This window comes from Aethalodelphis obliquidens, unplaced genomic scaffold (assembly GCF_003676395.1).
Source record: "Aethalodelphis obliquidens isolate GAN/ISIS:26980383/991018 unplaced genomic scaffold, ASM367639v1 scaffold12, whole genome shotgun sequence".
Taxonomy (NCBI): Eukaryota; Metazoa; Chordata; class Mammalia; order Artiodactyla; family Delphinidae; genus Aethalodelphis; species Aethalodelphis obliquidens.
In genome coordinates, this window is record NW_020837956.1 from 9572277 (window position 1) to 9597733 (window position 25457).

General features: G+C 37.9%; 1 protein-coding gene across 9 annotated transcripts in view; it reads right to left on the bottom strand.

Moving 5' to 3' along the window:
* EML4 (EMAP like 4) overlaps positions 1 to 25457 on the bottom strand; it is a 154710-nt gene that overhangs the window by 2913 nt on the left and 126340 nt on the right. For all 9 annotated transcript variants that reach the window (XM_027113289.1, XM_027113285.1, XM_027113282.1 and 6 more), the window contains 8 exons: positions 25146 to 25271; positions 24929 to 25060; positions 24133 to 24200; positions 12450 to 12538; positions 10953 to 11050; positions 4505 to 4592; positions 3919 to 4017; positions 808 to 938 (listed from right to left, as the gene is read on the bottom strand). In XM_027113289.1, the coding sequence (XP_026969090.1) occupies positions 808 to 938; positions 3919 to 4017; positions 4505 to 4592; positions 10953 to 11050; positions 12450 to 12538; positions 24133 to 24200; positions 24929 to 25060; positions 25146 to 25271 (831 nt within the window). The remainder of the gene's footprint in view (positions 1 to 807; positions 939 to 3918; positions 4018 to 4504; positions 4593 to 10952; positions 11051 to 12449; positions 12539 to 24132; positions 24201 to 24928; positions 25061 to 25145; positions 25272 to 25457) is intronic.

A 25457-nucleotide genomic window follows, 5' to 3' on the forward strand; every position in this document is an offset into this window, starting at 1 on the left:
ATTCAGATCAAAACCACAAGTCATTGACTCTGAGGAATAAAGCTAGCAGTAATTTTCTTTTTAATACCTATTTATGTGGGAGAAACAAAGTAACTGGACAGCTGTACTTTCAGACTGTAAAAAAAATAAATGTCTCTTCTGCATACTTGTTAAGAGTTTAGTGACTATTCTACTGAGACGGCTAGGGGAGAATTTACTAGGTTGGAAAGATTAGAGACGATTTGGGAGTCATAATGTTGATCATGTACCAAAAATAAAATATTTTAATATGTTTAGAAGAAATTTAAAACTACCAAGGTATCGGGCTTCCCTGGTGGCGCAGTGGTTGAGAGTCCGCCTGCCGATGCAGGGGACACGGGTTCGTGCCCTGGTCTGGGGGGATCCCACATGCCGCGGAGCGGCTGGGCCCGTGAGCCATGGCCACTGAGCCTGCGCGTCCGGAGCCTGTGCTCCGCAACAGGAGAGGCCACAACAGTAAGGCCCGCGTACCGCAAAAAAAAAAAACAACAAAAAAACTACCAAGGTATCAAAATGAATAAAAAAAGGACAATAAACAAAAATGAATAAAACATCATCAAGTGGCTTCTCTGTCTTCTCCTTTACCTTAATGAGGAAGGAAAAGACAAGCACTGCCTGCTTGGATGCTTACAGATGACCCTATTCCCTCCCCACAAGCACTGTAGTATCACAGACAGTAATTAGTAACCCTATGAATATTTTCCCACCATTGACACAATATATTCCCAAACAAAAATTATCCCCAAACAAAAGGCCCTATAACACTAGTTTTCATTAAGTTGATTTTACCTTTGCTTTGGAGCAGGGATACTGAAACAGGTGGACTTTGCAAAAGTCATCAGCAACAGCTATCACCTTTCTATTGTGGGATCGCACCAGTGCATTGATATCTGTCCCATCAGATCCTTCTGGCCAGACACCTTTGATATGGAAACATGGTGGGGGCGGGGGGGGGGGTAGAAAAATTAGCCTGAAAAATACAACTGCCATGCTACGTGTGTTTATTTTAGAATCTTAATTTTCATCCGTGTTCAAACTCTTAGCTGCTAAATTTCCCTTAAAGATTTCTTAGTGGCTCAATACTTCATTCAAATGATGAAATTTTATCCAAAATCTAATAATAAACTGAAATAACCTCAAGATGGAAAATTTAAGACTTTAAACTTTAAGACTCAAAATACTCACTAGTAACCAGCAGGTGGTGCTAATAAATTTAGTTTTAGGTCGTCTCACCTTGACCATAAGCTCCTCCTGTTTAAAGTTTCCAGTTGGAGGGGAAATTCTCAGTTATTTCTGTAGCACAGTGCAGAAACAATGCCATAGCACTAATTCTTCAAAGTGGACTCTGCTCCCTTTCAGGCAGGCACTTAAAAAAAACACCTCATAGAGATTCTTAATGGAAATGTATAGGCCATCCACTAGTCTATCATGTTATCCATAGAAGTCTCCATAAACCATTACTTATGTCCAAAGGTTGACACAGCAAATTTAATTATTCTGAATCATTATGAGGCACTGGTAATCATGTTCAACATAATCAGCACAAACCTCTACTAGACTAAAAACATACAATATATAACAGTTGAGATGCTGGCCTCCTGTAGTTCAGTACTGCTCTAGAGAACAATTTTTTTTTTTTGTAAATTCACTAAAGATGAAACACTTCTTGACTGACATCTCTTAATAAGTAAATTAAATATTGTTTCACTAAAATAACAAGTTAAGTTACTAGCTATTGGCCACTGCTTCAGCTTCACCCAGAATAATGAATTTGTTTACGGACTAGTCAGGGTTATTTTGTTTTAATTTCTTCCAAGCCTGGTAGGCTTCTTCATCTCAGTAGCAGTTGTATTTAGAACAAGTACCCATAATGGATTATTTTTCTAATGCACACAGCATAAAGAAATGTTCAGATCTACCATCAGAGTGCAGGAGAGAGTCCAACTTTTCAGAAGGCAGAGATACACTGTTAATGGAAAAATATCTAATATTTTGGGAATTGCTTTAGGTACTGGTGCCACATCCATATCCAATATTCTAATTAGAGTATAACATCTCTTTTTAATCCTAACTTTCTCAGAAGAATTCCTACAGATGGGCAAAGACTGAGAAAACTGTCAAAGGACAGATTTCTAGAAATGTCCAAAACATGAGGTTAGGAATGATCTCCACATTTTATCTTTAAATAACGTCTACTGAAAATGCCTTTATATGTCAGTATGGTACTGGGATAATTGGACACCCACATGCAAAAGAATAACAACTGTTGACAATGATGTGGAGAAACAGAACCCTCGTACACTGCTGGTGGCAGTGTAAATGGTGCAGTCACTTAGGAAAACAGTCTGGCAGTTCCTCAAAAGGTTAAACACAGTTACCATTTGACCCTGCAATTCCACTCCTAGGTATAACCCAAGAGAATGAAAACATGTCTACATGAAAACCGTTCACAGCAGCATTATTTATAATAAAAAGTGGAAACAACTTAAGTGTCCATCAACTGATGATGAACCGAATGTGGTATAGCCATACAAAGGGATGTTATTCAGCCGTAAAATGAAGTACTGATACATGCTATAACATGATGAACCTTCAACACCTGTGCTAAAGGAAAGACGTCAGTTTCGATGGATCACATAGTACATGATTCCATTTATATGAACTGTCCTGAATATGCAAATCATTAGAAAAAGAAAGAAGATCAGTGGTTGCTGGGAGGTTGTGGAAGGAGGAGGGAGAGAGTGACTGCTAATGGGCAGAGTTTCTTTTTGGAGTAATGAAAATGTTCTAAAATCAGATAGTGAAGATGGGTGCACAATCCTATGAATATGCTAAACCCACCAAATTGTGCACTTTAAATAGGTGAATTATATGGCATGTGAATGGTATCTCAATAAAGCTGTTATTTTGAAAATGCCTTTACAAATTTGAAAGCTTCAATTTTCACTTGCAGGAAAAAATTGTGAAAGGCAATCTATACTATTATGTAAATGCCTTTCCTTTTTAATTGTCTTTCATATTTATTGGGGACCAAAAGTCTGCTGAATTCTGCAGAGAATAAACCTCATATTGGTTCAATCGTAAATACATTCAGTTTCTCTGAACTGTGCATTAATAGTGATAACACTAAAGAGTACTAAGTGAAGTGAGTCAGAAAGACATACTATATAATATCACTTATATGTGGAATCTAAAATATGACACAAATGAACTTATCTATGAAACAGAAGTGAGAGAGTGGCATGGACATATATACACTACCAAACATAAGGTAGACAGCTAGTGGGAAGCAGCCGCATAGCACAGGGAGATCAGCTCCGTGCTTTGTGACCGCCTGGAGGGGTGGGATAGGGAGGGTGGGAGGGAGATGCAAGAGGGAGGAGATATGGGGATATATGTATATGTATAACTGATTCACTTTGTTATACAGCAGAAACTAACACACCATTGTAAAGCAGTTATACTCCAATAAAGATATTTAAAAAAAATACACTCTGCATCTCTATTAAAAAAAAAAAAGAAACAGAATGAGGGACATAGAGAACAGACTGGTGGTTGCCAAGGGGGAGGAGGGTGGGGGAGGGTTGGATTGGGAGTTTAGGGTTAGCCGATGCAAACTGGTATATACAGAATGGATAAACTACAAGGTCCTATAGCACAGGGAACTATATTCAATGTCCTGTGATAAACCATAATGGAAAAGAATATGAAACAGTATGTATATGTATGTATAACTGAATCACTTTGCTGTACAGCAGAAATTAACACAACATTGTAATTCAACTATACTTCAAAAATAAATTAAAAAAACACATGTAGACTATTTTTCATTTAGAAATTTAAGTATTATACATAAAAACACCACAAATCGCCTTTTCCCATCAAGTGCAATGTCCTTACCAAAGACTTGAAAGCCTAGCACACAGGTGTATGTTGTCCAATCGATGTCCTTACAATCTGATCGATTCCTGATTAGTTTGCAGCCATTTGGAATGTCCCCTTTAAATTTAGAAACAGGAAGTATAATCACAGTGCTAGTGTACAAATGTATTTGAAAATGCATCTTGACTCAAACTAGCCACGTTTACTTGTATTTATAATCCATACACTGAAAATGTTAAGACACACTTGAAAGGAAAAGAAAGTGTTTAACACGGTTTATAGAACTATAAACTGTTTCCCACTGAAGTTGTTTTGTCTTTAAAATGCATAAATGCCCATCCATTGTACTCCTTCCTGCCTCCAGGAAAAGTTGTTAAATACAGAACCATTCAGAGCAGGATCAGTCCCCCTGAATAATTTCTCATGACATTCAAGTGAACTCATTACTTTGAGATTCTCATTCCTTAGCCAGCTCCAAGTAGCACATGCTTCTTCAGGTTAGAGGGGCCAGTGTGCAGTGGCTGCACAATTCAGAGTCCATGCAGCCTGCTCTTTACTGCCCCTGACAGACACATCTCAGCCGTATGTAATCATTCATACTTACAGTACAGAATCTCATAGTCTCCCGAGTTAGACATTATGTACTTGTTGTCTGGAGACCAGTCAAGGTGTGTGATATAGCTGGAATGTCCCTAGGAAGTAACACATCAACTATTAGAAAGCGTTTAGAGTTCTGAATGATAAATAGTCTCATAGTAGCCAGTACTGTCTTCTGAGTAGCCATTCACTGGGAATTCCTGAAGTAGAGAGAGCAGTACCACGGCCTCTGGAACTGAACAGGGCTCAGAACAGGTCTTTGGTTCTTTTTCACACTATCTTCTTGGGAGCTAGAACTGTGGAACTGAAGAGATCTGACCACAGTGGAAATGGTAGGCGCTTGGAACCTGGGAGTATCCTGCTGGTCTCTCCATTTTGATACCAGCACCAAGTACTACCTGTGCTACACTTCCAAGAAAGACAGTCTCTTAAAAGACACTGAAACAGATACCACAACCTCAGGCCTTATTTCAAGTCACTAGTGTCCCTAATTAGAGTGACTTCCTTTTTGATAATGAAGTATTGGTTCCATGTTGTGTACAAAAAGAGTACAGTTTTCCTGGGCTGCTGCTTCAGTACCCATGGCACATGGAGGCCTAAAAAAACTCCTATCTCCAAAGAATATTTTTTGGGAAAAGTTATCCAACATCACACTCCCTCCAAACAGCTGGATCCAATAATCATCTGACTCCTTAAACAAGAAGACAGTGATCTTTTTCTGCCTAGGTTTTTACTAACACCAGGAATTCAAACAAAAAAATTACCAAATGCCATATTTTGTTGGCTTCACATGTAAGCATTTGATTATTTCCAATAAACTGCAGATAAATCACACAGGTCTTACAGTTTACACCAAAGCCGACAGAGCCTCAAAAATCACTTTTATCTCCTACACTCTGTATTAAAACATTTAATTTCAATTGTACATTTTGAATTACTAGCTTTCTGCTCACATGGTTTTTATTTTTTTTTTTTTTGCGGTACGCGGGCCTCTCACTGTTGGGGCCCCTCCCGTTGCGGAGCACAGGCCCCGGACGCGCAGGCTCAGCGGCCATGGCTCACGGGCCCAGCCGCTCCGCGGCATGTGGGATCTTCCCGGACCGGGGCACGAACCCGTGTCCCCTGCATCGGCAGGTGGACTCTCAACCACTGCGCCACCAAGGAAGCCCATGGTTTTTATTTTTAAAGTTAATAAATTCAAAATACCTTAGGTGTAGTTTTCAATGATTTTCACAAAGTATTTTAATTATTCCAGTAGCCTTCTGAAGCCAAATGACATAACCTAAAACCTCTCTGGAGCTATATCTCCACAAAAGTGCTGCATGGCAAATACCCACATTTATACATTTAAATGAATTTAAATTATGTGAATTTGAGACCTGTGAAGCTTCCTGAAGTCCCTGGAGATTAGCTGGTATGTCAGCAAACAGGTTGGGAGTCACTTGCGAGGCATGTGGGAGACCTCCCAACTTAACAAGAAATCAATTTCAATGCCAGAAAGACACATGTGGTTCTTGGGTATTTTCTGAATATGGCAGGAGGGTGGGGTTCACACAGATCTTTTCCATAGTGTTCATGGATCTGATGCCTGGCTCTGGAATCCAGAGAAGCCAGGCTTCTAAGATAAGAAAACTGGTGCTACATGAATGAAGGATTTAACCAGATTAATCATGTCAAAGTGTTTGAACCTTTGTGAAAATAACTTTAATAGTATTATTTAGAAAAGCATCAAAGGCAACGTGTGGATACATAACATGCGTGTAATTCACATCTGTGTTGGACACAGCATATTTAGATGGTAAGTCAATATAAAGGATTCTCAAAGAGAACTCGAGCAGGAAAAGCCCCCAAATTTAGAAAAGACCTTCGGGAAAGTTATCAATTTATATTGGAAAACGAAGTGAGTATTTTTTCGCTGATGTGGAGTCCAATAAAGAAGCAAAGAAAAGAGTAGATGCAACTGTCTGTCGGGAATCTATGGTGCTGCCTTCCCAGACCACCTCAGAGGACCCTTGTCTCACCCAACTCTTAGGCCACGCAAGGCACATACAAGACTTGGGGGAAAACACCCTCAAACGTCACCCCACAGGCACAGACACAGTTGGGAGCAAAAAGTACACCTCGCTGAACAGAAACAGAGTACTCTTAAGCTGATACTTTCATCACTGCCTTTAAGCAGCTGAATGGTGTAACCACAATAACAATCACAAGTGATGGTGCCTAAGAATAACTCTGGAAAAGTAAGAAATATCTCAGCTGAATCTTTGTTAATCACATGGAAGGTTGTCATCTGCATCAGTGGTTTGCAACCGTGGCTGTATATTAATATTACCTGAGGAGTTTTCAAACAAGTACCAGAGGCCTTCAGTTAGGGGACTAACTTTTTTCCTAAGTAGGTATCCAGGTGTCCCCTCACCCTCTAGGGTAGTGACATCCAATGGACCTTTCTGCAGTGATGAAACTGTGTATCTGCACAGTCCAATGCAGAAGTAACTAGCCACCTGTGGCTTCTGAGTACTCAAAATGTGGCCAGTGCTCCCAGGAAACTGAATTGTATTTAATTTCGTAAACAAAGTTGTGGTTAGTAGCTGTGATGCAGGCTGAGAAGAGTCCACTGTCTCTCTACTGATTTGAAATACCTAAACTTCCACATAAACAGAGATTTGCTTTTGGACTCTCTTTTCTGTTCCATTAGTCTATCTGCCTATTCCCAACCAACTGTGATAGTTTCGTGGTATGAGGAAAATTTCAGATGAACTTTAGAACCATTTTATCAAGCTCATAAATATTGTGCATCAAATTTAGAGAATAGTTTGTAGAGAACAGACATGTTTATGAAGTCTTTTCTTCTAGAAATATGTTATGTCTATTTTTTCATTTCTTAGTTTGTGTTTCAGCCATGTTTCACATAGCTTCCTGTGCTTTTCTTGCTAGGTCTATTCTCAAAGCATCACAGTTTTTGTTACTACTGCAATTAGGATTTTTTTCCCATCACATTTTTGACGTGCTTTGCTGGTGTGAGAGAAAGCTGACCTTTAGAGTGTAGACTGTAGAGTGTAGCCTATCCAATCCAATCTTTAAACTGTAGATTTGTAGAGCATAGTTTATCCATTCCACATGCTCTTAAGTGCCCAGCTAAAACACTGTTATTTCCTAATCTCTTTTGCAGCTATGGGTGGCAGAAGTCACTGAGTGGGGCTTCCAGGAAAACTTTAAAAATCGACTTAGGAGGAAGAGTGTCTTTTTCCCCCTTGCTCTGTCCCCCTAGAACTAAGATGGGATGACTGGAATTCCAGCAGCACCTTATTGAGGATGATGGAGTAGAAAGAAAGAAGGACCCTGAGTCCCTGATGACTTCTTTTAAATAGGAACACATCCCTCATTTGTTGAAGCCACCAAGTATTGCAATATAATTCCTAACTGTTATGGTAATATTGAAATACGTACTGCATTAGTTTTATGGGTAATTTTCTTGGAGATTTCTAGGTAGACAGTTTTAAAAGTCTTTTACTCTTCTCTTTCTTATATATATTTTCATTCACCAAAATCCTGACCAAAAAACACTTATTTTACCAGCACTTCTTGCGTATTCTAACAGACTCTGTAATGCTTTTTTAGTATATCACTACAACTTCATTACACTCCATCTCCTGGGCTAAGATCTTTGAGTAGCAGTGTTAAAGGTATACAGGAACTGGAGTCAAACACAGAGCTATTATGTTGGCACTCAGGGACAGTTTCAACTGCTTGGTTACAATTTATTAGAGGGACACTTCCTAAAGTTCTAAGCCCAGTATGTTTCTGAAGCTATAGGGTCACTTAAATGTTAACTAGTAACAGGAAATATTGGAAACAAAAGAGAAAACAGCATTTGTATTTGGAACTCTGAGAGTAGGTCTAGTTGCCACATTTTAATCTTTACAACAATCCTATGAAAGTAGGAACTATTATAATCTCCAGTTTTAAGATAATAAAATTAAGACTCAGAGAAGTTAACTTGCCTAAAGTTGCAAACTAGTAAGCAGCAGAGCCAGCATTAACCCAGTTTTTTCTGTCCTGTATCATAGCAGACAACAGATAAAAGGAGTTAATATGAGACTATAAGACCAGCTGGTGGAAGCAGACAGCAAGAAGTGAGAGCTGGAAGCAAAGCACAGAACAGAAGATAATTAGAAAAGCAGAGTGGCTGAGCCTTTCATTATAGCCTCAAAGAGTACTATAAGCTTTAACAGTTCCTGAAGATATTTCAAAATAATACTTCATATGCTCTAAAGATAAAAGCTGCCTAACTGGAGAGGGCAAAGTGTCATGCAATTGATAAACTTGGCAGTTCTCAACACTTCCAAGGTCGTCTCATTATCCCGTGTCCAACACTGCTCTTTCCTTTCTGCATCAGTTGCTGTACTCTGAAAGCACAGTACACTGATATACACACTGAAAAATCTGAGGCCTTTTTGTACCTTGGGAAGTCTGCTCTACTAAGAGTTAGGAGAACAGGGTTCAGGACCCAGATCTGCCACTATGTCAAGATGTGACCAAGGACAAGCCATTTATCTTCTCCGAAACTCAGTTTCTTCATCCGTAAAATGAGATCTAAGTTAAGTGCTATAGTGCGACCTGTAAAATTTTATGATTCCACAAGATTAAATTATATTTGATAATACTCTGTTTATTAAGACATGGACTTTTTTAAAAGGTTGGGGTAAAAAATAATTAAGAAAAATTTGGTGCCTGGTAGGGTAAACTTAAGTAATCTGAAAATTCCTTTCAGTGGAATATTTCATTTGATCATGCTGTACAATGAGGCACTATTATACTACTATTCCCAAGTATTAAGATAATAAATCGATTAAAAGATGTATTTAAATAAATTAATGGATATTGATTCATAATTTTTGTCGAAGTAAATGAAAATATTTTGGATAAATTATAAAACTATAAAGTTGCTTGTAGATCAGTTTATAGGCTGGTTTTAGCACATGGTACAAAATACGCCCCATCCCCCCCCAAAAAAGCAAAAAGCAAATAAACAAAAAAAAAGCAGTAAGTCTCTTCTCTGAATAGAAAATGGCCTGGGTTTTACTTTTGTATATACTTTTAAAAATTCATTCTTTTATTCATTCCCCTAAAACTCTTTTGTGATAAAGACTGTTAAAGGGGGATTTCCCTGGTAGTCCAGTGGTTAAGAATCCATCTTCCAATGCAGGGGATGCTGGTTCAATCCCTGGTAGGGGAACTAAGATCTCACATGCTGCGGGGCAACTAAGCTCATGTACCACAACTACAGAGCCCATGTGCCATAACTACAGAGCCCACGTGCCACAACTAGAGAGAAGCCTGCGCACCACAACTAGAGAGAAGCCCGCGTACCGCAACTAGAGAGAAGCCCGCGCACTGCAACCAAGACCTGACGCAGCCATAAAAAATAAAATAAATATTAAAAAAAAAAGACTGTTAAAGGATCTGTGCCACTAATTCATCAAGTAATTTGCTAATCCTAAATTGACTGGTAACATAGATACCAACTACCTCATTTTCTATAAATTCATAGTTAACATATACTGAGTACTTTTTATTTGCCAAGCACTATTGTAAGTATTTTATATGCCTTAACTTGTTTTAATCCAGTGAAGTAGAAAGTACTACTATCTTCACTTTACAGATGAGAAGACTGAAGTAGAAGGTTTAAATAACTTGCCCAAGGTCACATTTGTGGGTGGTGAAACAAGAGTTAAAATCCAGGTGGTCTGATCCCAAGTTCATGCCCTTTAGCCACTATGCTATATACTTCCTGCCTCTCTCATCCTGTTCTCAGCTTGAATGCGTACTTTTTGAGGACCATGAGCAAATCTTATGCATATCCCCAGGGCCTAGAACATTCCCCTAGTTAGCAGACTGCCTGCCATAAGATAAGTACTATGTCTAGAATTGAATCTAATCTTCATCTTAAAATGATAAACTAATCAATCAGAAATGCAGTAAATTAAAGCAAATATGCTTCTATTAATTCTCTTAATACAGACAAACCTCCATATAAATTATGTTTAGTGCTAGAGAGGTCACCTAGGAAATTGCAGAGTGTCAAGGATGGGCAGGATCATGGGACATTGAGATTAAAATGTTAGAGATACCCTTCCATTTCTGACTCACTCCATTTTAAAAAAGCATTGTTTTCTAAGGATTTCCTAAGAAAATAGCTTTGATTTAAGAAACTGCATTAAAACTAGTAGTCAGAGAGAGAGAGGTAACAATATTAAACTCTCATCAAAGGAGAAACCTTTCTAGAGCATACAGGGAACTGCACGATTCTACTGTCAGGTAATTTCAGTTTCAAAGATAGAGATTAAATTTTAAATCTGCTAAGTTTAAAGGTGATACATCAATGTAAACATTTAACTCTCTTTTTACAGAAATAAAATTTTCCAACAATTTTATAGATTGACTTCACTACTTACAGTGCACTTTCCATGTCTGCTATACTTTCTTCCATTTTCTGAGACTACATAGAGGTAAATAAAGTTGTCATGAGACCCCACAGCCAGGAAGGTGCCATCTGGAATGAAACAGGAAAAAATGTTGAATATAGAAATATACTGATAGGTTTATTTACTGTCACTTTACTGGACCTACACCAAATGGTATTTTACAAATGTTGTTAAATCTCATCAACTTAACTATTCTTTGGTGTTTAATGAATGACTCCTTCCATCACTAAACATACTTGAAAACCAAATGGTCATCTGGTTGAGTACACAATCCCTTCTTGGAAATGCTCACGGGCCTTGGACTCTTCCCTTAGTCTCATCTCCTTCTAGTTAGCGACAGACTGGCCCCAGGGAGGTTAACCTACTTTTATGGGTCTAAGTATACAGTATTCATATGGCAAGCTGAGTGTACAATTGCTCATTTCAGCTGAGGACATGTGATCTCTCCAACTACAGGGTCCATTCTCTTGGGAAAGGACCATATTCTCTCACAAAGGACCATTGTACTCACCACGTAACAGATGGTCAATAAAGTCCATTTGATCTTTGGGTTTTAAATGCTACATCTGCAGTAGTTATTTGCTATTACAGCATTGAAAAAAGCCAAACCAAGACAGAAAACCTTTTCTGCTTCAAGACAACTCTTGCCAAGCTTAGAGCTTGAAGCAAATACTTTTCCTTCCTTGTTCAACACAGAGAATAGCATTCTGAGCTTCCTCTGAAATGACTCAGAAGAAATCAAAAAGATCATTTGGACTCCACACTGACCCAACAACTACTGGAATATATTTTTGAATATAAGAAAATGTCACTCGAACTAACTCCAGGGAAGAATTATGTGGATCAAAACCATATTAATAGCGGGAAAAAGGAACCGACTATCATGGAAACTTAATTAACATTTTGAATAAAGTATGAAAAGAAGTATTCAAAGTAGCTAAACGAATTGATCAAATTCATGAGTTGCTGAGTACTTTATCTAATTAACAGACCAATCATTACTATGTAACCAGTAAAAATCAAACTAGATTTTAAAGAACTTGAAGGGCCTATAAAATTTGTATATTTTGAATATTATTATAATTTATTTTCTATTATCTTATATACAAAGAAAAGGTTGCTAAATAGATTAACATTCAGCCTAATACAGTACCTATTCAAAATTCTAAGTATTTGTAGTTCCAAAAAAATGGGATTTGATTGCACTGTATTCTGTTTTCAATTGCAAATGCAGTTGTAACAGTTTGTTCTAAATTTATGTTTGCTTGATGATTTAGAATGTTGTTTAACTTTAGCAGATCTTTTGCAGTTTCCTGCAGCAGAATTTAATCTAATGTTGGGGGAAACATATTCAATACTTAACAACTCTAGAGAGTAGAGAAAAAAGTAGTCAGCTTTACTGGAAGTGAAAATATGCAATTACAGAGAAATGCTGTAAATGCCAGGAGTGGGAGTAAATCTGCCTACCTAATGAGTAGCGCATCACAGAGAGCTGTTCATTCCCGTCTGTGTGGATAGAAACTAGATCTCTGGTTTCTGCATCCAGAACAAACCACCTGTTAAGAAGTAAAAAATCAAAAATTTTCTCAGATATTATAGCATTTATAGAAAAAAAAAAAAGGTTGCTGACTTTTTCTTCCTTTTAAAAGAAAAAGAAATTCTAATAATGCCCTTAAGCTGGACATGTTTCCCTTTTCTAACAAAGGATGAGTGCAAAATGTTGCGAGATACAATATAAATATACTTATACGGGCCTAGGCATGTTCTCATTTCTATTTAGGTATTCACTGAATGCCGATGATGTCTCTTTTCGAGGCACTGTCCAAATAGAAAATGACAGGATTATCAGTGTCCTTGAAGATTACACTAGAGCCAGGAAAAAGGAAATGAGCCAATTAAAACAACGATTAAGCGCCAATCTCACCGATGGTGACTACATACAGCAGAAGAACTCACAGAAGGGAAATGAATAGCAGACAGAGAAAAACCTTCGGGGAGGATGTAGAATATGAGTTGAGCTGAATGTTGAGGGAAAGAAGTAGAGGCAGTTGAGGCAGGAGGAGTGACAGCTGCACTGCCATGGAGGTGGGAAGGAGCATGGACAGTATGATGGTGGGAGGGAAAGGCAGAGGGCCATTCATTTGGTGAGAGTTCAAAGGGACCAGCAGGGGGCACTCCTCCTCTCCAGTACCCCCTGCACATGCAAGCTCTAAGTTCTTTGAAAAACACGTCTTCATTCACATTTACAGGAAAAGTCAAAATGTAAAAAGCCTCTGGACAGGTAAAACAATGACTTAAATCCAACTACAGAATAAGTGACTCTTATCAAACCCTGTTCTAAGAGCACCTGAAGGAAGAGATGGTACTTCAGAAGAGCATGGTGAGATACTGGGTACAAAGCAAAGACTGGGAATTAGGAAGGACAACTAAAGGATAGATAAGGGAGAGGAGGGCAGGTTATGGACAGCACACACAGTTAGTTGGAGGAGTTTGGAGGTGAGCACTGCCTGGCTCAGAGCAGGCACTAAAATAAATATTTATAGAATGTACAAATGAACAAATAGAAGATAAGTCTCGAACCTGACAAATGCAAAGGTTTAGCAAGAATTATGTGGCAGCAGTGCAGTGTGTAGGAAGAAGTGGTTGGGGTGGCAACAATGGAACAGGAGCAGAAAATTAAAATCACTGTCTTAATCTCATGGAACTGGATGGGACAAAAGAGCAGCAAGTTTTGTTTCTAATTATTCAGATGGAAAAATTCCACCACTAAATTCAGTAACAGCAATCATAACGACAGTTCCTTTTAATTTGGAAGCATTATAAATAATATCTGGACAGAGACCACTATGCCTTCAGATAAAAAGAAGTATTAGGGCTTCCCTGGTGGCGCAGTGGTTAAGAATTCACCTGCCAATGCAGGGGACACGGGTTCGAGCCCTGGTCCGGGAAGATCCCACATGCCGCGGAGCAACTAAGTCCATGAGCCACAACTATTGGCCCACGCGATACAACTACTGAAGCCTGTGCACCTAGAGCCCGTGCTCCACAACAAGAGAAGCCACCACAATGAGAAGCCTGCGCACCGCAATGCAGAGTAGCCCCCGCTTGCCGCAACAAAGACCCAACACAGCCAAAAATAAATAAATAAATAAATAAAAGAGAAATTTTAGGAGACAGTAAAGGGCTTAAAAGAATTAAAAAAAAGGAAGAGTGATGTTGCTTAACATGCCTTCGTATATTCAAGGTAGAAGATAAAAAACTAAAGGATCCTGACTCTTCACCTATCACTGAAATCCCTTTCTAATTAAACATGTTCATGAATGAATTAGTAATTTGTGAGTTATGGGTTGAAACTTCTACGTAGCTAACCTAATTCATAAATTCTGTCTTCTACTCAGGTAAGAGAAATAGCTTCTATCTGTGAATACCTGAGTTTATTAAAAGCCAATTATTAGCAGGAAATTGGCACTTTGAAACCCTGCGCTGAATGTTTGATCATTTCCACTTCAAAAGGTGCATGAAGAACATATCTTATTGCAACTGGACAGCATCCACAGATTATAGGTTTCTTCTGAGAATGTAATTCATTAATCAATTTTTATGGCTGCCACCATGGAACTCCTAGAGCCAAGAAATGCCAAAGCTGATGCCAAGTGAACCACCTTTTCAGAGTAAGGAAACAAAATATTCCAACTTGGACTGAACAGACATACCTAAAGAACAATGAGACACAGCACCGCTCTGTAGGTATGAGGTTTCAAGTTTTTAATGAGTTTATAGAAACTTTACTATACTTTCTTAGGCATTTAAAATCACCAATTTTTATTTTGGAGAAGCCTCAACTGATACTATTTCCAGTTCAGTTTAATCTTCCTATGGAAACTGCAAACAATTTTATCTCTTTGAAAACTCCCTTTAAAAGTAATAAAAAAAGGAATTCCCTGGAGGTCCAGTGGTTAGGACTCTGTGCGTCCACTGCAGGGGGCACGGGTTCAATCCTTGGTTGGGGAACTAAGATCCTGCACACCGCACAGTCAGCCAAAAAAAAGTAATGAAAAAACCCAGAATGTCTGTTGGTATAATATGTAGAAACCTAAAACTCTTGAGTCATTTACTGGTTAGAGATGGCAGCTCTCAAAAAAGAAAAAAAAAAACCAACAACAAAACCCTACCTACTTTTTCTATTTCTTTAATTACATATCAGAGATTAATTCTTCCACTTTTGGCAAGGAATTTTTAGTAATAATAACTTTGCTGTTAAAAGTATACAACTTCCATATGGATCCCCAGCAATAATTTTAAAGCTCCCACCCTTTTCACTGCATGAATTACGTTCTACCTTCAGAAAAGATTTTCTGGCTCAGGACCTCTATCCTTAACAGAAGTATGGAGAGGATTACAAATCCTTTAGCAAAGGGAATTTTCTAGAAATAAATATTAAGTTTTCACTGTGCTCACCTGCATTCTCATTCTAGTCTAGATTATACACATTGAAACCAAGCTTCTGCTTTAAGGTAATTTGCAATCATTACGGGGCTCTATAGGGCCTAAAGGACTTAAAGAATCTTTCTAAATGTCATTGCTCAGCATCAGAGATGGGAAATCTTTGGCCATATATTTAAACTAATCTGACTTGTGAGTCAAGTACCCATACACAGTACCACCATTAACTAGATGACTTTTTAAAAAAGACACTTACTGATTTCTTTAGTGGCAAAAAGAGAATCATAAGATTTCAGAGCTGGAAAGTATCATACTTTACAGTCCCTAAATGAATATATATATGTTCATAATAGGAGTTAAAAAATATTCATCATAATATAAAGTGTATCCTCTGGGTGGCAGGTTTATAACTTTTTCCCAACTACTTTTATGAAGCTTCTCCTTATAAGAAGAGGAATGTGGCTTTTATAATCGGAAAAACATAAAGTCAAAGTCAGGGGAAAGAAAAGCCCAATTCAAGCCCAATTCAACTCTCTTATTTTACAAATAAGAACACTGAAATCCCATGATGTCAAAATGCTTGGCCAGTCATCAACCAACTAGTTAGTGGCAGAGCCAGGATAGAGCTTCTAGCCCTTGGGCTTTTCACTACATCACACCAGGGAAGGGTGTGATCCCATGGAAAGTGCTCTCTCTGCCTGAGCTACACTAACATTCAGGATCTAGAGAAGAAAGAAGTCAGCAAAGGAGGCAGAATTGGCGTTTATAACCCAACCGGGGAGACGGAGTGAGTTCATAAAGTGGTAAATAGTTTAAAGTAAAATGAATGACACAAGTTAAGGATTATGAGGTTTCAGAGCAGGGAGCAATCACTGAGGATGTGGGTGGTCTTGGATTTCATCACATCAAATGTGGCAAGGAGAGGTGGGATATAAATAGGTGGAGAGGGATAGGTAAGAAACTACAAAAAGGGCTGAGGTGTATCTGAAGGACAACGACTTAACCATTCTCGCTGGAATGGTGAGGGGAAAGATTTTTAATGGGCTTTAAGGGCCAGGCTAAACAAGTTTGGATTCCACTGTTTAGCAATCAAGAGGCCTTTAGGAATGTTCTAGTCCAGTTAGCTCATAGTTTCTTGTGTTTGCTCAATCCATTCCTCCTGCTTGATATAAGCTCCTAACTCTTCACTGCTTCTTCAAAATCTCAGAGCTCTGTCAAGGCAGGACCAATTCCACCTCCTCTGTGAAGTGTTCTCTGACCACTCAGGCTCACAGTAATTTCTCTGTTGATCTTCAAGCATTACTGCCTGTTTATGCAAGTAAACTACTGATATGACATGCTCTATATCTTTTTATGTAGTATCTAATTAGGTTATAAGCTATTTGGGGTAGAGACCATGTCTTATATAATATTTCTTTGTGCCACTCACTGCATCTAGTGCTTTACAACTTGTAGGAGCACAGAGTGACTCCGAACTGGAATTATAACAAGGCAGAACTCAAGGAGATTCATGCTGATAGAGTTCAAAGACACTGTACACCCTGCGAAATGAGCTCTGGAGTACCGATGGGCCAAGTTCAGCAACATCAAATTACAGAGGGAAACAAGCTATTCTTTTCTAATTAGAAGTTTTCTCTTTTAATTATGTCTAAGAATAAAGTCTCAGCTAGTGCTAATATGTCTTTAACATCTCCCTTCTGAGCTAAAGGAGCATTTCTTACACTCAGAACCTTTCTAGTCAACAGTAGAATTTGGTAACAGTACTTCAGCTACATTGCTGGTTTGCCAAGGTTACAGTCATCATCAAAACTAACCTTTAGGGCTTCCCTGGTGGCGCAGTGATTGAGGGTCCGCCTGCCGATGCAGGGGGCATGGGTTCGTGCCCCGGTCCGGGAGGATCCCACATGCCGCGGAGCGGCTGGTCCCGTGAGCCATGGCCGCTGAGCCTGCGCGTCCGGAGCCTGTGCTCCGCAACGGGAGAGGCCACAGCAGTGAGAGGCCGCATACCAAAAAAAAAAAAAAAAAAAAAAAAAAACCTAACCTTTAAAAATTGTATAAAAAATTCAAAAAAAAATGATGAGTAGAGCTGGATCACTTAAGTCTCTCCAGGTCTAACGTTCTGTAATTCCACATCGAAAACTAAATCTAATTTTTTACCTTTCTGCTCACCAGGTGCATTTTCCCAGCTTGCTCTTCCTTGTCAAAGCTGTCACTATAGATCAGAAACTTTGGGGTCTCTTTTGAAGTCACCTCTCTCAGTCTGCCCTCTCCCCTTTCCATTCCAGTATGGTTATATATAGTATGTTTTATATACTGACTCAAGTCCACGGATTTCTTTCTTTGAAACAATTTGAACTTTAATCTTTGCTTTTTATTCTCCCTACCATCATTTCAAGTCTATTGATTTCCCTACCTCTGGGTGTCTCACCTCCATTTACCAGCCTATAAAATGACTATGGCAAAAACTCCTTTCTTAAATAGTGTATTAGAATAGTGGTTTAGAAATAGAAATGGGTCCAACGAGGAAAAGAGTAAAGTTCTGTGCAAACTGCTTGGGGAATTTTGTCTGAGCTGACACCTGACATCCTGATGGGATGGCAAATATATTTGTGGTTTCTCTAAGGCCTGCAAGTGGTATAAAGATTAAAGCGCCTTTTGAGAAACTAGTTTCAAAAAAAAGGAAGGGAGGGACTTCCCTGGTGGCGCAGTGGTTGAGAATCTGCCTGCCAATGCAGGGGACACGGGTTCGATCCCTGGTCCGGGAAGATCCCACATGCCAGGGGGCAACTAAGCCCGTGCACCACAACTACTGAGCCTGTGCTCTAGAGCCCGCATGCCACAGCTACTGAAGCCCGTGCTCCACAATAAGAGAAGCCAAAGCAATGAGAAGCCCGCGCACCGCAACAAAGAGTAGCCCCCGCTCGCCGCAACTAGAGAAAGCCCATGTGCAGCAACGAAGACCCAATGCAGCCAAAAAATAAATAAATTAATATATACATATATAAATATTTATTTAAAAAAGGGAAAGGATGATTAATTGGGGTCTTGGAAAAATCAAGCAGAATGTATTTTACCAATAATTCAGAGATTATAAACTTTCAAATTCATAACGGCTCAGGTTCACATGTATTGTGAGCTTCATGAAGAACTTTAAATTCCATCAAGAAACACAAATTTAAAAAAATGGGAGAATGTTATATTTGAAAATGTGTGGTATGCCTAAGTGCAATTTATTAATTAAATGGCTTATATAGTCAATGGTTCAACAAATCTAAAATTTTGATAACTAATGATTAACAATTACCAGTATATACTAATTTTTATCCATTTGTATGCTTTAAGGCTTCATTTCGGTTTACGAGATATCAGGTCTTATTTAAAGCCTTACTGAAGTGCCAGTATTACCCTGGCAAAACCAAAGACATCACAAGAAAACTACAGACCAATGTACCTCAACAATATAGATGAAAAAAATCTTCAACAAAATACTAACATACTGAATCCAGTAATATATAAAAAGAATTCTATGCCATGACCAGGTAGGATTTATGTCTGGAACACAAGGTTGATTAGACATTTGAAAATCAATTAATGTAATACTCCATATTAATAAAGGACAAAAACCATGTTATTTCAATAGACTGGAAAAGGCAGCTGAAAAACCCAACACTCTTTCATGATTAGAAATTCTCAACAACAGAAAGAAAATCTGTCAATAGGATAAAGGGCATCTATGAAAAACCCACAACTAACATTATACTTAATGGTGAAAGGCTGAATGCTTTCCCTCTAAAATAGAGAACAAGATCAGGATGACCACTCTTGCCATTTCTATTCAATATTATACTGGAGGTTCTAGTCAGGACAATTAGGCAAGAAAAAGAAAAAACAATTCAGACTGGAAAGGAAGAAAACTATATTTGCAGATTACATGATCTTGTATGCAGAAAACCCTGAGGAATCCACTAAAAAAACTATTACTAAGAAAATAGGCCAGCAAAGGTGCAAGATAAAAGATCGATATATAAAAGGTAGTTGTATTTACATATACCAGCAATGAATATTCTGGAAATGGAAATGCAATTTCATTTAAAATGGCACCAAAAAAATGAAATACTTAGGTGTAATTTAACAAATGTGCAAATTTGTACCCTAAAAACATCTTTGAAAAAAACTGGAGACCTAAATAAATGTAAAACATCTCCTGTTCATAAACTGGAAGGCTTATTAAACTGTTAAAATAGTGACATTCCCAAATTGATCTATAAAGAGAAAAAACAATCCTTATCAAAATGCCAGCTGGCTTCGTTGTAGAAATTGACACGTTGATCTTAAAATTCATGTAGAATTCAAGGGATCCTGAATAGCTAAAACTGCTTTGAAAAAGAACAAAGTTGGAGGACTCACATTTCCCGATTTCAAAACGTACTGCAAGGCTATAATAATCAAGACTGTGGTACTGGCATAGGATGGACAGAGAGATCAATGGAATATAACTGAGAGTCCAGATAGAAACCTATATGTTTATGGTCAATTGATTTTTGACAAGGGTGTCAATATGATTCAGTGCAGAAAGAAAAGTCTTTTCAACAAATAGTGTTGTAACAACTGGATATCCACGTGCAAAAGAATGACGCTGGATATCTATACAAAGATTAGCTCACATCATATACAAAGATGGAACTCAAAATGAATCACAGACTTAAAGGTAAGAGTTAAAACTATAAAATTCTTAGAAAAAAACCATAGGAATAAATCCTGAAGACCAAAAGACAGAGGAAGAATAGATAAATGGGACTATATTTTTATATAGTAAATTTATATAAATTATGTAATTTTTATTTAAAACTTCAGTGCAACAAATATTACCATCAAGAAAGTGAAAAGACAACCCTTGGAATGAGAGAAAATATTTGCAAATCATGTTACCTGATGAGGTACTGTATCCAGAATATATAAAGAGCTCTTACAACTCAACAATAAAAAAACAAATCAATTCAAACATGAGTACAGGATATGAATAGACATTTCTCTAAAGAGGCTACACAAGTGGCCAATAAACACATAAAAAAGATACTCAACAGCATTAGCCATCAGAGAAATGCAAATCAAAACCACAATGAAAAAGTGCTTCACAGCCACTAGGATGGCTATAATCAAAACACAGGCAATAACAAGGGTTGGCGACGATGTGGAGAAATTGGAACCCTCATACTTTACTGGTAGAATTGTAAAATTGTGTAGCTGTTGTGGAAAACAATTTGGAAGCTCCTCAACATGTTAAACATAGTTAACTCTACTCCTTGGTATATACCCAAGAGAACTGAAGACATATGTCCATACAAAAACTTATGTATGACTATAACTCAAGTGGTTATTTGAAGTATATCCACACAATGGAATATTTGGTGACAAAGGGAATGAAATGCTGACACATGCTATACAACATGGATGAACCTTCAAAACATTAGGTTAAGTGAAAGAAACTAGTCACAAATGACCACATATTATATAATTCTATTTATATGAAAGGTGCAGAATAGGCAAACCTATAGAAACAGAAAGTAGATCAGTTACTCAGGGCTGGAAGTGGGTGGGAGCAATGAGGAGTGACTGCTAACGGGTACAGGAATTCTTTTTGGGTTAATGACAGTGTTCTGAAATTGAGCTTGTGATGAAGGCTGCACAACTCTGTGAACGTCTTAAAAACTACTGAATTGTGTACTGTAAATGGGTGAATTTTATGATATATGAATGATATCTCAATAAAGCTGTTAAAAAGACTCCTTACTATATGAGGATTAGCAATGTTAAGGAAGTACTATGTCCACTTAGGGCCATGCATTGAATTTTCTTCTCTTAGAAATATTAGTAACATATTCTTTTAAAATGATATTTTTTTAAATCACTGTGATAATTTATTCATACTTGTGCTTACTTCTTTTTAATTCTTTTTTTAAAACTAATTTATTTATTCATTTATTTTTGGCTGCATTGGGTCTTCATTGCTGCATGCGGGCTTTCTCTAGTTGCAGCGAGCAGGGGCTACTCTTCGTTGCGGTGTGCAGGCTTCTCACTGTGGTGGCTTCTCTTGTTGCGGAGCACGGGCTCTATGCACATGGGCTTCAGTAGCTGTGGCACGTGGGCTCAGTAGTTCTGGCTCGTGGGCTCTACTAGAGCACAGGCTCAGTAGTTGTGACGCATGGGCTTAGCTGCTCCGCGGCATGTGGGATTTTCTTGGACCAGGGCTCAAACCCGTGTCCCCTGCATTGGCAGGCAGATTCTTAACCACTGCGCCACCAGGGAAGCCCTTACTTCTTGACTACAAGAAGTAGAAGATTTCTACATATGGACATGAAGACATCTTTAAACATTTTGCTAGTCAGCTTTTCTGGATCATGAACAATTTGGACACGTGTTGTATTAAACTAACAACAACAAAAATCCTTGCCCTAAGTGTGACTTTTTTTAGGCTTAGGGTCAGTGATAATAATCTGAATGGCTACATTGAGGAATTTTCTGTTTTAGACAGTACAGCCACATATTCACAGATCCATGTAAAAAATAATAAAGGAGAAAGTTCTCTAAGAAACAACAGACTAACCAGATGTGAAACCAAAGACAGGAATTAAGTATAAAATGAACACTGATAACTACATCTCCCCTAGATTTTAAATAATCCCCAACTCCACACCAGAAAGGATTTTTTTTTCCACTTTTTATTTAGTTATCATATCACTTTCATTCATAAGGTGCTTTCTACTCGCAACTCCAAGAGGAAACAATTGGCTTAGCTTTAGCTTAAGTCACTTAAAGTAAGTGACTTTTCCTGTTAAGCTTGCTAATGATGACTTCACAGTAACACTAAATGTTAGAAAGTAACTTCAGTGCAATTTAATTACAAATTGGGGCAAACTGTATTTATGTGTATGTATATATTGCACATTCATCCAATGAAGTGGTGAGTCTTAATGATTCAAGTCCTTCTAACCCTTACTACTCCACTTGGTGTTTAACTCTTTCTTATACACAGTAAATGCTTTTAAAATACTATGTCAGCCAGTGATTTAACCTTCAAAGATAAACTTTCCTTATAATATTTCTAAGTAATGCTACAAACACCATAAGTACATCTCAAAGAGTACTGGTGGAGTAGTGGAAAGAGACAAGCTTTGGAACTATATAGAACCTGAGTTAAATCCCAGCTCAATCACAAGTGATTGAACCTCTATGGATCTTGGTTTCCTGTTTGTGCAAAGGAGATATTAACGAACATTTTGTTGCATTCTTGTGAAGACTTAAAGTACAATATGAAAAGAATTTAGTACAAGGTCTGTCATCAGATACTGAATACAGGGTGGCTCTTATTCTTACTACTTCATTGATTTTAGCATTTGTGATATTTGTTCAGCTGCCCCCAAAACAGATCTGACCTGCCATATGCCTGTTTAGTCCAACTTTAAGTAATAATCTATTACTGACATGTATTTTGGGGAAATCTGAGATAGTAAAGCCATCTGTATTTGCAAGTCATCACCAATTACTCTCCCAAGCAGCCTAATTCTAAAATTCCACTATTTCAGAACCACTCAAATAGCACTCCAGTTACATGTCCACATTTCAAAGTTTATCTTTACCTTAAAGATCTATTTTTCCATGATTCTGAGCACTATATATGAGGAGGATTTTGAATATGTTTTGACTTTCTAGAGGTATTAATTTGTATCCAAGAGCCAAAGGGGAAAACTTGCTACAAAAAAACTTCACATTGTTAAATTTAGTTAGAATTAAATAAACTGGCTGATTTGAAATATTTGTTACATAAATAAAAATATTTATAGAAGTGTGTTCACAATATTTTCACTTCATTAGAAATCAGCATTCCATATTTTCTATGGGTTTAACTTTTGAAAATTTACTTTATCTTTTTCCTCTGCCTCTTTAAAAAAGAAATTAAGTTATTTGTGATGAGGGCTACTTACCAGCAGAGGCAATAAAAAGGACTCAATTAAAAAATACAGATAATAATATATATTACCTAATAACCTTGGAAAGGTACTATACAATGTCTGCAAAGATAAGTAATTAATAACAATTTCAGGAAACATACCTTTACTTATCTACCTGTGTAGCATTTAAAAAAGAAAAAAGCTATAGCACAAACAAAAGCTCAACTGGGTTATTTCAGGTTCATTTTCCTTCCCTAAAAGATAACAAGAGAAATTTTCGATACCACAGAAAATTTCACAAAGGAGGTCAAGTCTGCTGAACTGTCACCTTCCTTAATGAAGACTATTCTGACCTTCCTATTTATCGTTTTGCAACTGCACCCCTTCCAGTTCCCTCTTCCTATGCTCAACCCTCCCCCACCATAGCTCTTCATTTGCTAACTTAATTAGTTATAATGCTTATTTTTCATTCTGCCTCCACCCCTGACACACACTAAAATGTGGGCTCCACAAGGGCAGGGATTTTTGCTTTGCACTCTGATGTAGCCTGAACACCCACAATAGTGTCTAACAAACGGTAGGTGCTCAAATAATTACTGAATGATTAAATGAGTATACATAAAAGAAAAGAACAAAAAGCATAAAACTGTGCCACTTAAAAGATTAATTTTCCAGATCAGATAGAGAACATTCCTGAATAATGGTTAAACATCCCACCACTTAGATTACTCAGCTCACATTTCCCTTAAAGACCCTACCTGCCTGAGTGCGTTCCTATGGCCACCACTGTGCCACTTGGATGAAAATCTGCACAGTGTCCTGGTTCCTAGAAGAGAGACAGACAACTGTTGTGGAGTACATGAGAAAGTCTCCCTAGATCTATGGGAATAGTGGCAAAACATATTTGAAAATAACTTGTTTCACATAAACATGAAATCTCAATCAACTTTACTGTAGCCAATGGTAATACCACATGGACTTAAGAGGAAAAACGATTTCAGAGAAGGAAGGGGACATGCTGGCAGAGTGGTGAGGGGGAAGGACCACCAGCTTGTGGCTAGGCAGTGGAACAATGGTAAGGATAACAACAAACATTTGTACAGTTCTTTAGAGTCTGCAAAGAACGTGTATACACCTTTTAGGCTAGAAAAGGTGGATATCTGGGTGGGGTAGGGAGAAAACACAGTAAGAGACCAACTCAAAAAGAAGAGAGCAGAATCTGTTAGTGGGCAGTACTTACTGAACCCAACTGCACCACCACCAGAGACCTAAACATATCCATAACAATTAATACTTCATAAAGATGTGAAATATTTTTTATTTTTACTACTGAACCTGACAGAAAAACTGAGCTTCTGTCCTGTTAATTTGCTACTTTGGAGTGGGTTCATGTACTTTGTGACTAAACACTCTCCCTCCACCCCTTCCCCTTTACTGAACTATAGAAATACACTTGGTTTTAACCAATGCTGAGTCCTATTTGCTTTGCTGCTACCATCTGCCATTTTAGGGAGATTCTGTGGGAAGATTATAATCACATTCTGTTTTACTCACATCTACGAGCCTGGTCCATTCCAGCCTGTGTTCCACCGAGTTCCACATGCACACCTGTCTGTCCTGAGCACATGTCAAGAGCAAATCTTTGAAGGGATGTGTGGCAAGACCCCAAAGCTCATCAGTATGACCCTGAAAATGAAATACACCCATTGTTATAAGAAACAAAGAGTATCATCAAAAATACTCAGTTAATGGTTAAAATCATACAGCTTACCTGTACTTCTATTTGGAAGCCATCATTAAACGTTCCCCGTAAAATAAAGTTTCGTGATGTGCCTACCAAAAATTGATCTGCCTTTCCTTCTGCTACAGCTCTGATTGTTCCATACTGATCAGGAACCTAAAAAAAATTTTGTAAAGTCACTATACACATACTAACATGCAATAATTACCACCTGAAGACCGTAGTTATAGCTGTATGCAATTATGTGGTAATAAATGACAGAATTCCAAATTTGAAAGTAATCTTATACTAATAAATTATTTGTTCAGACAATTACATTTTATTACACAGAAGTTATAATGC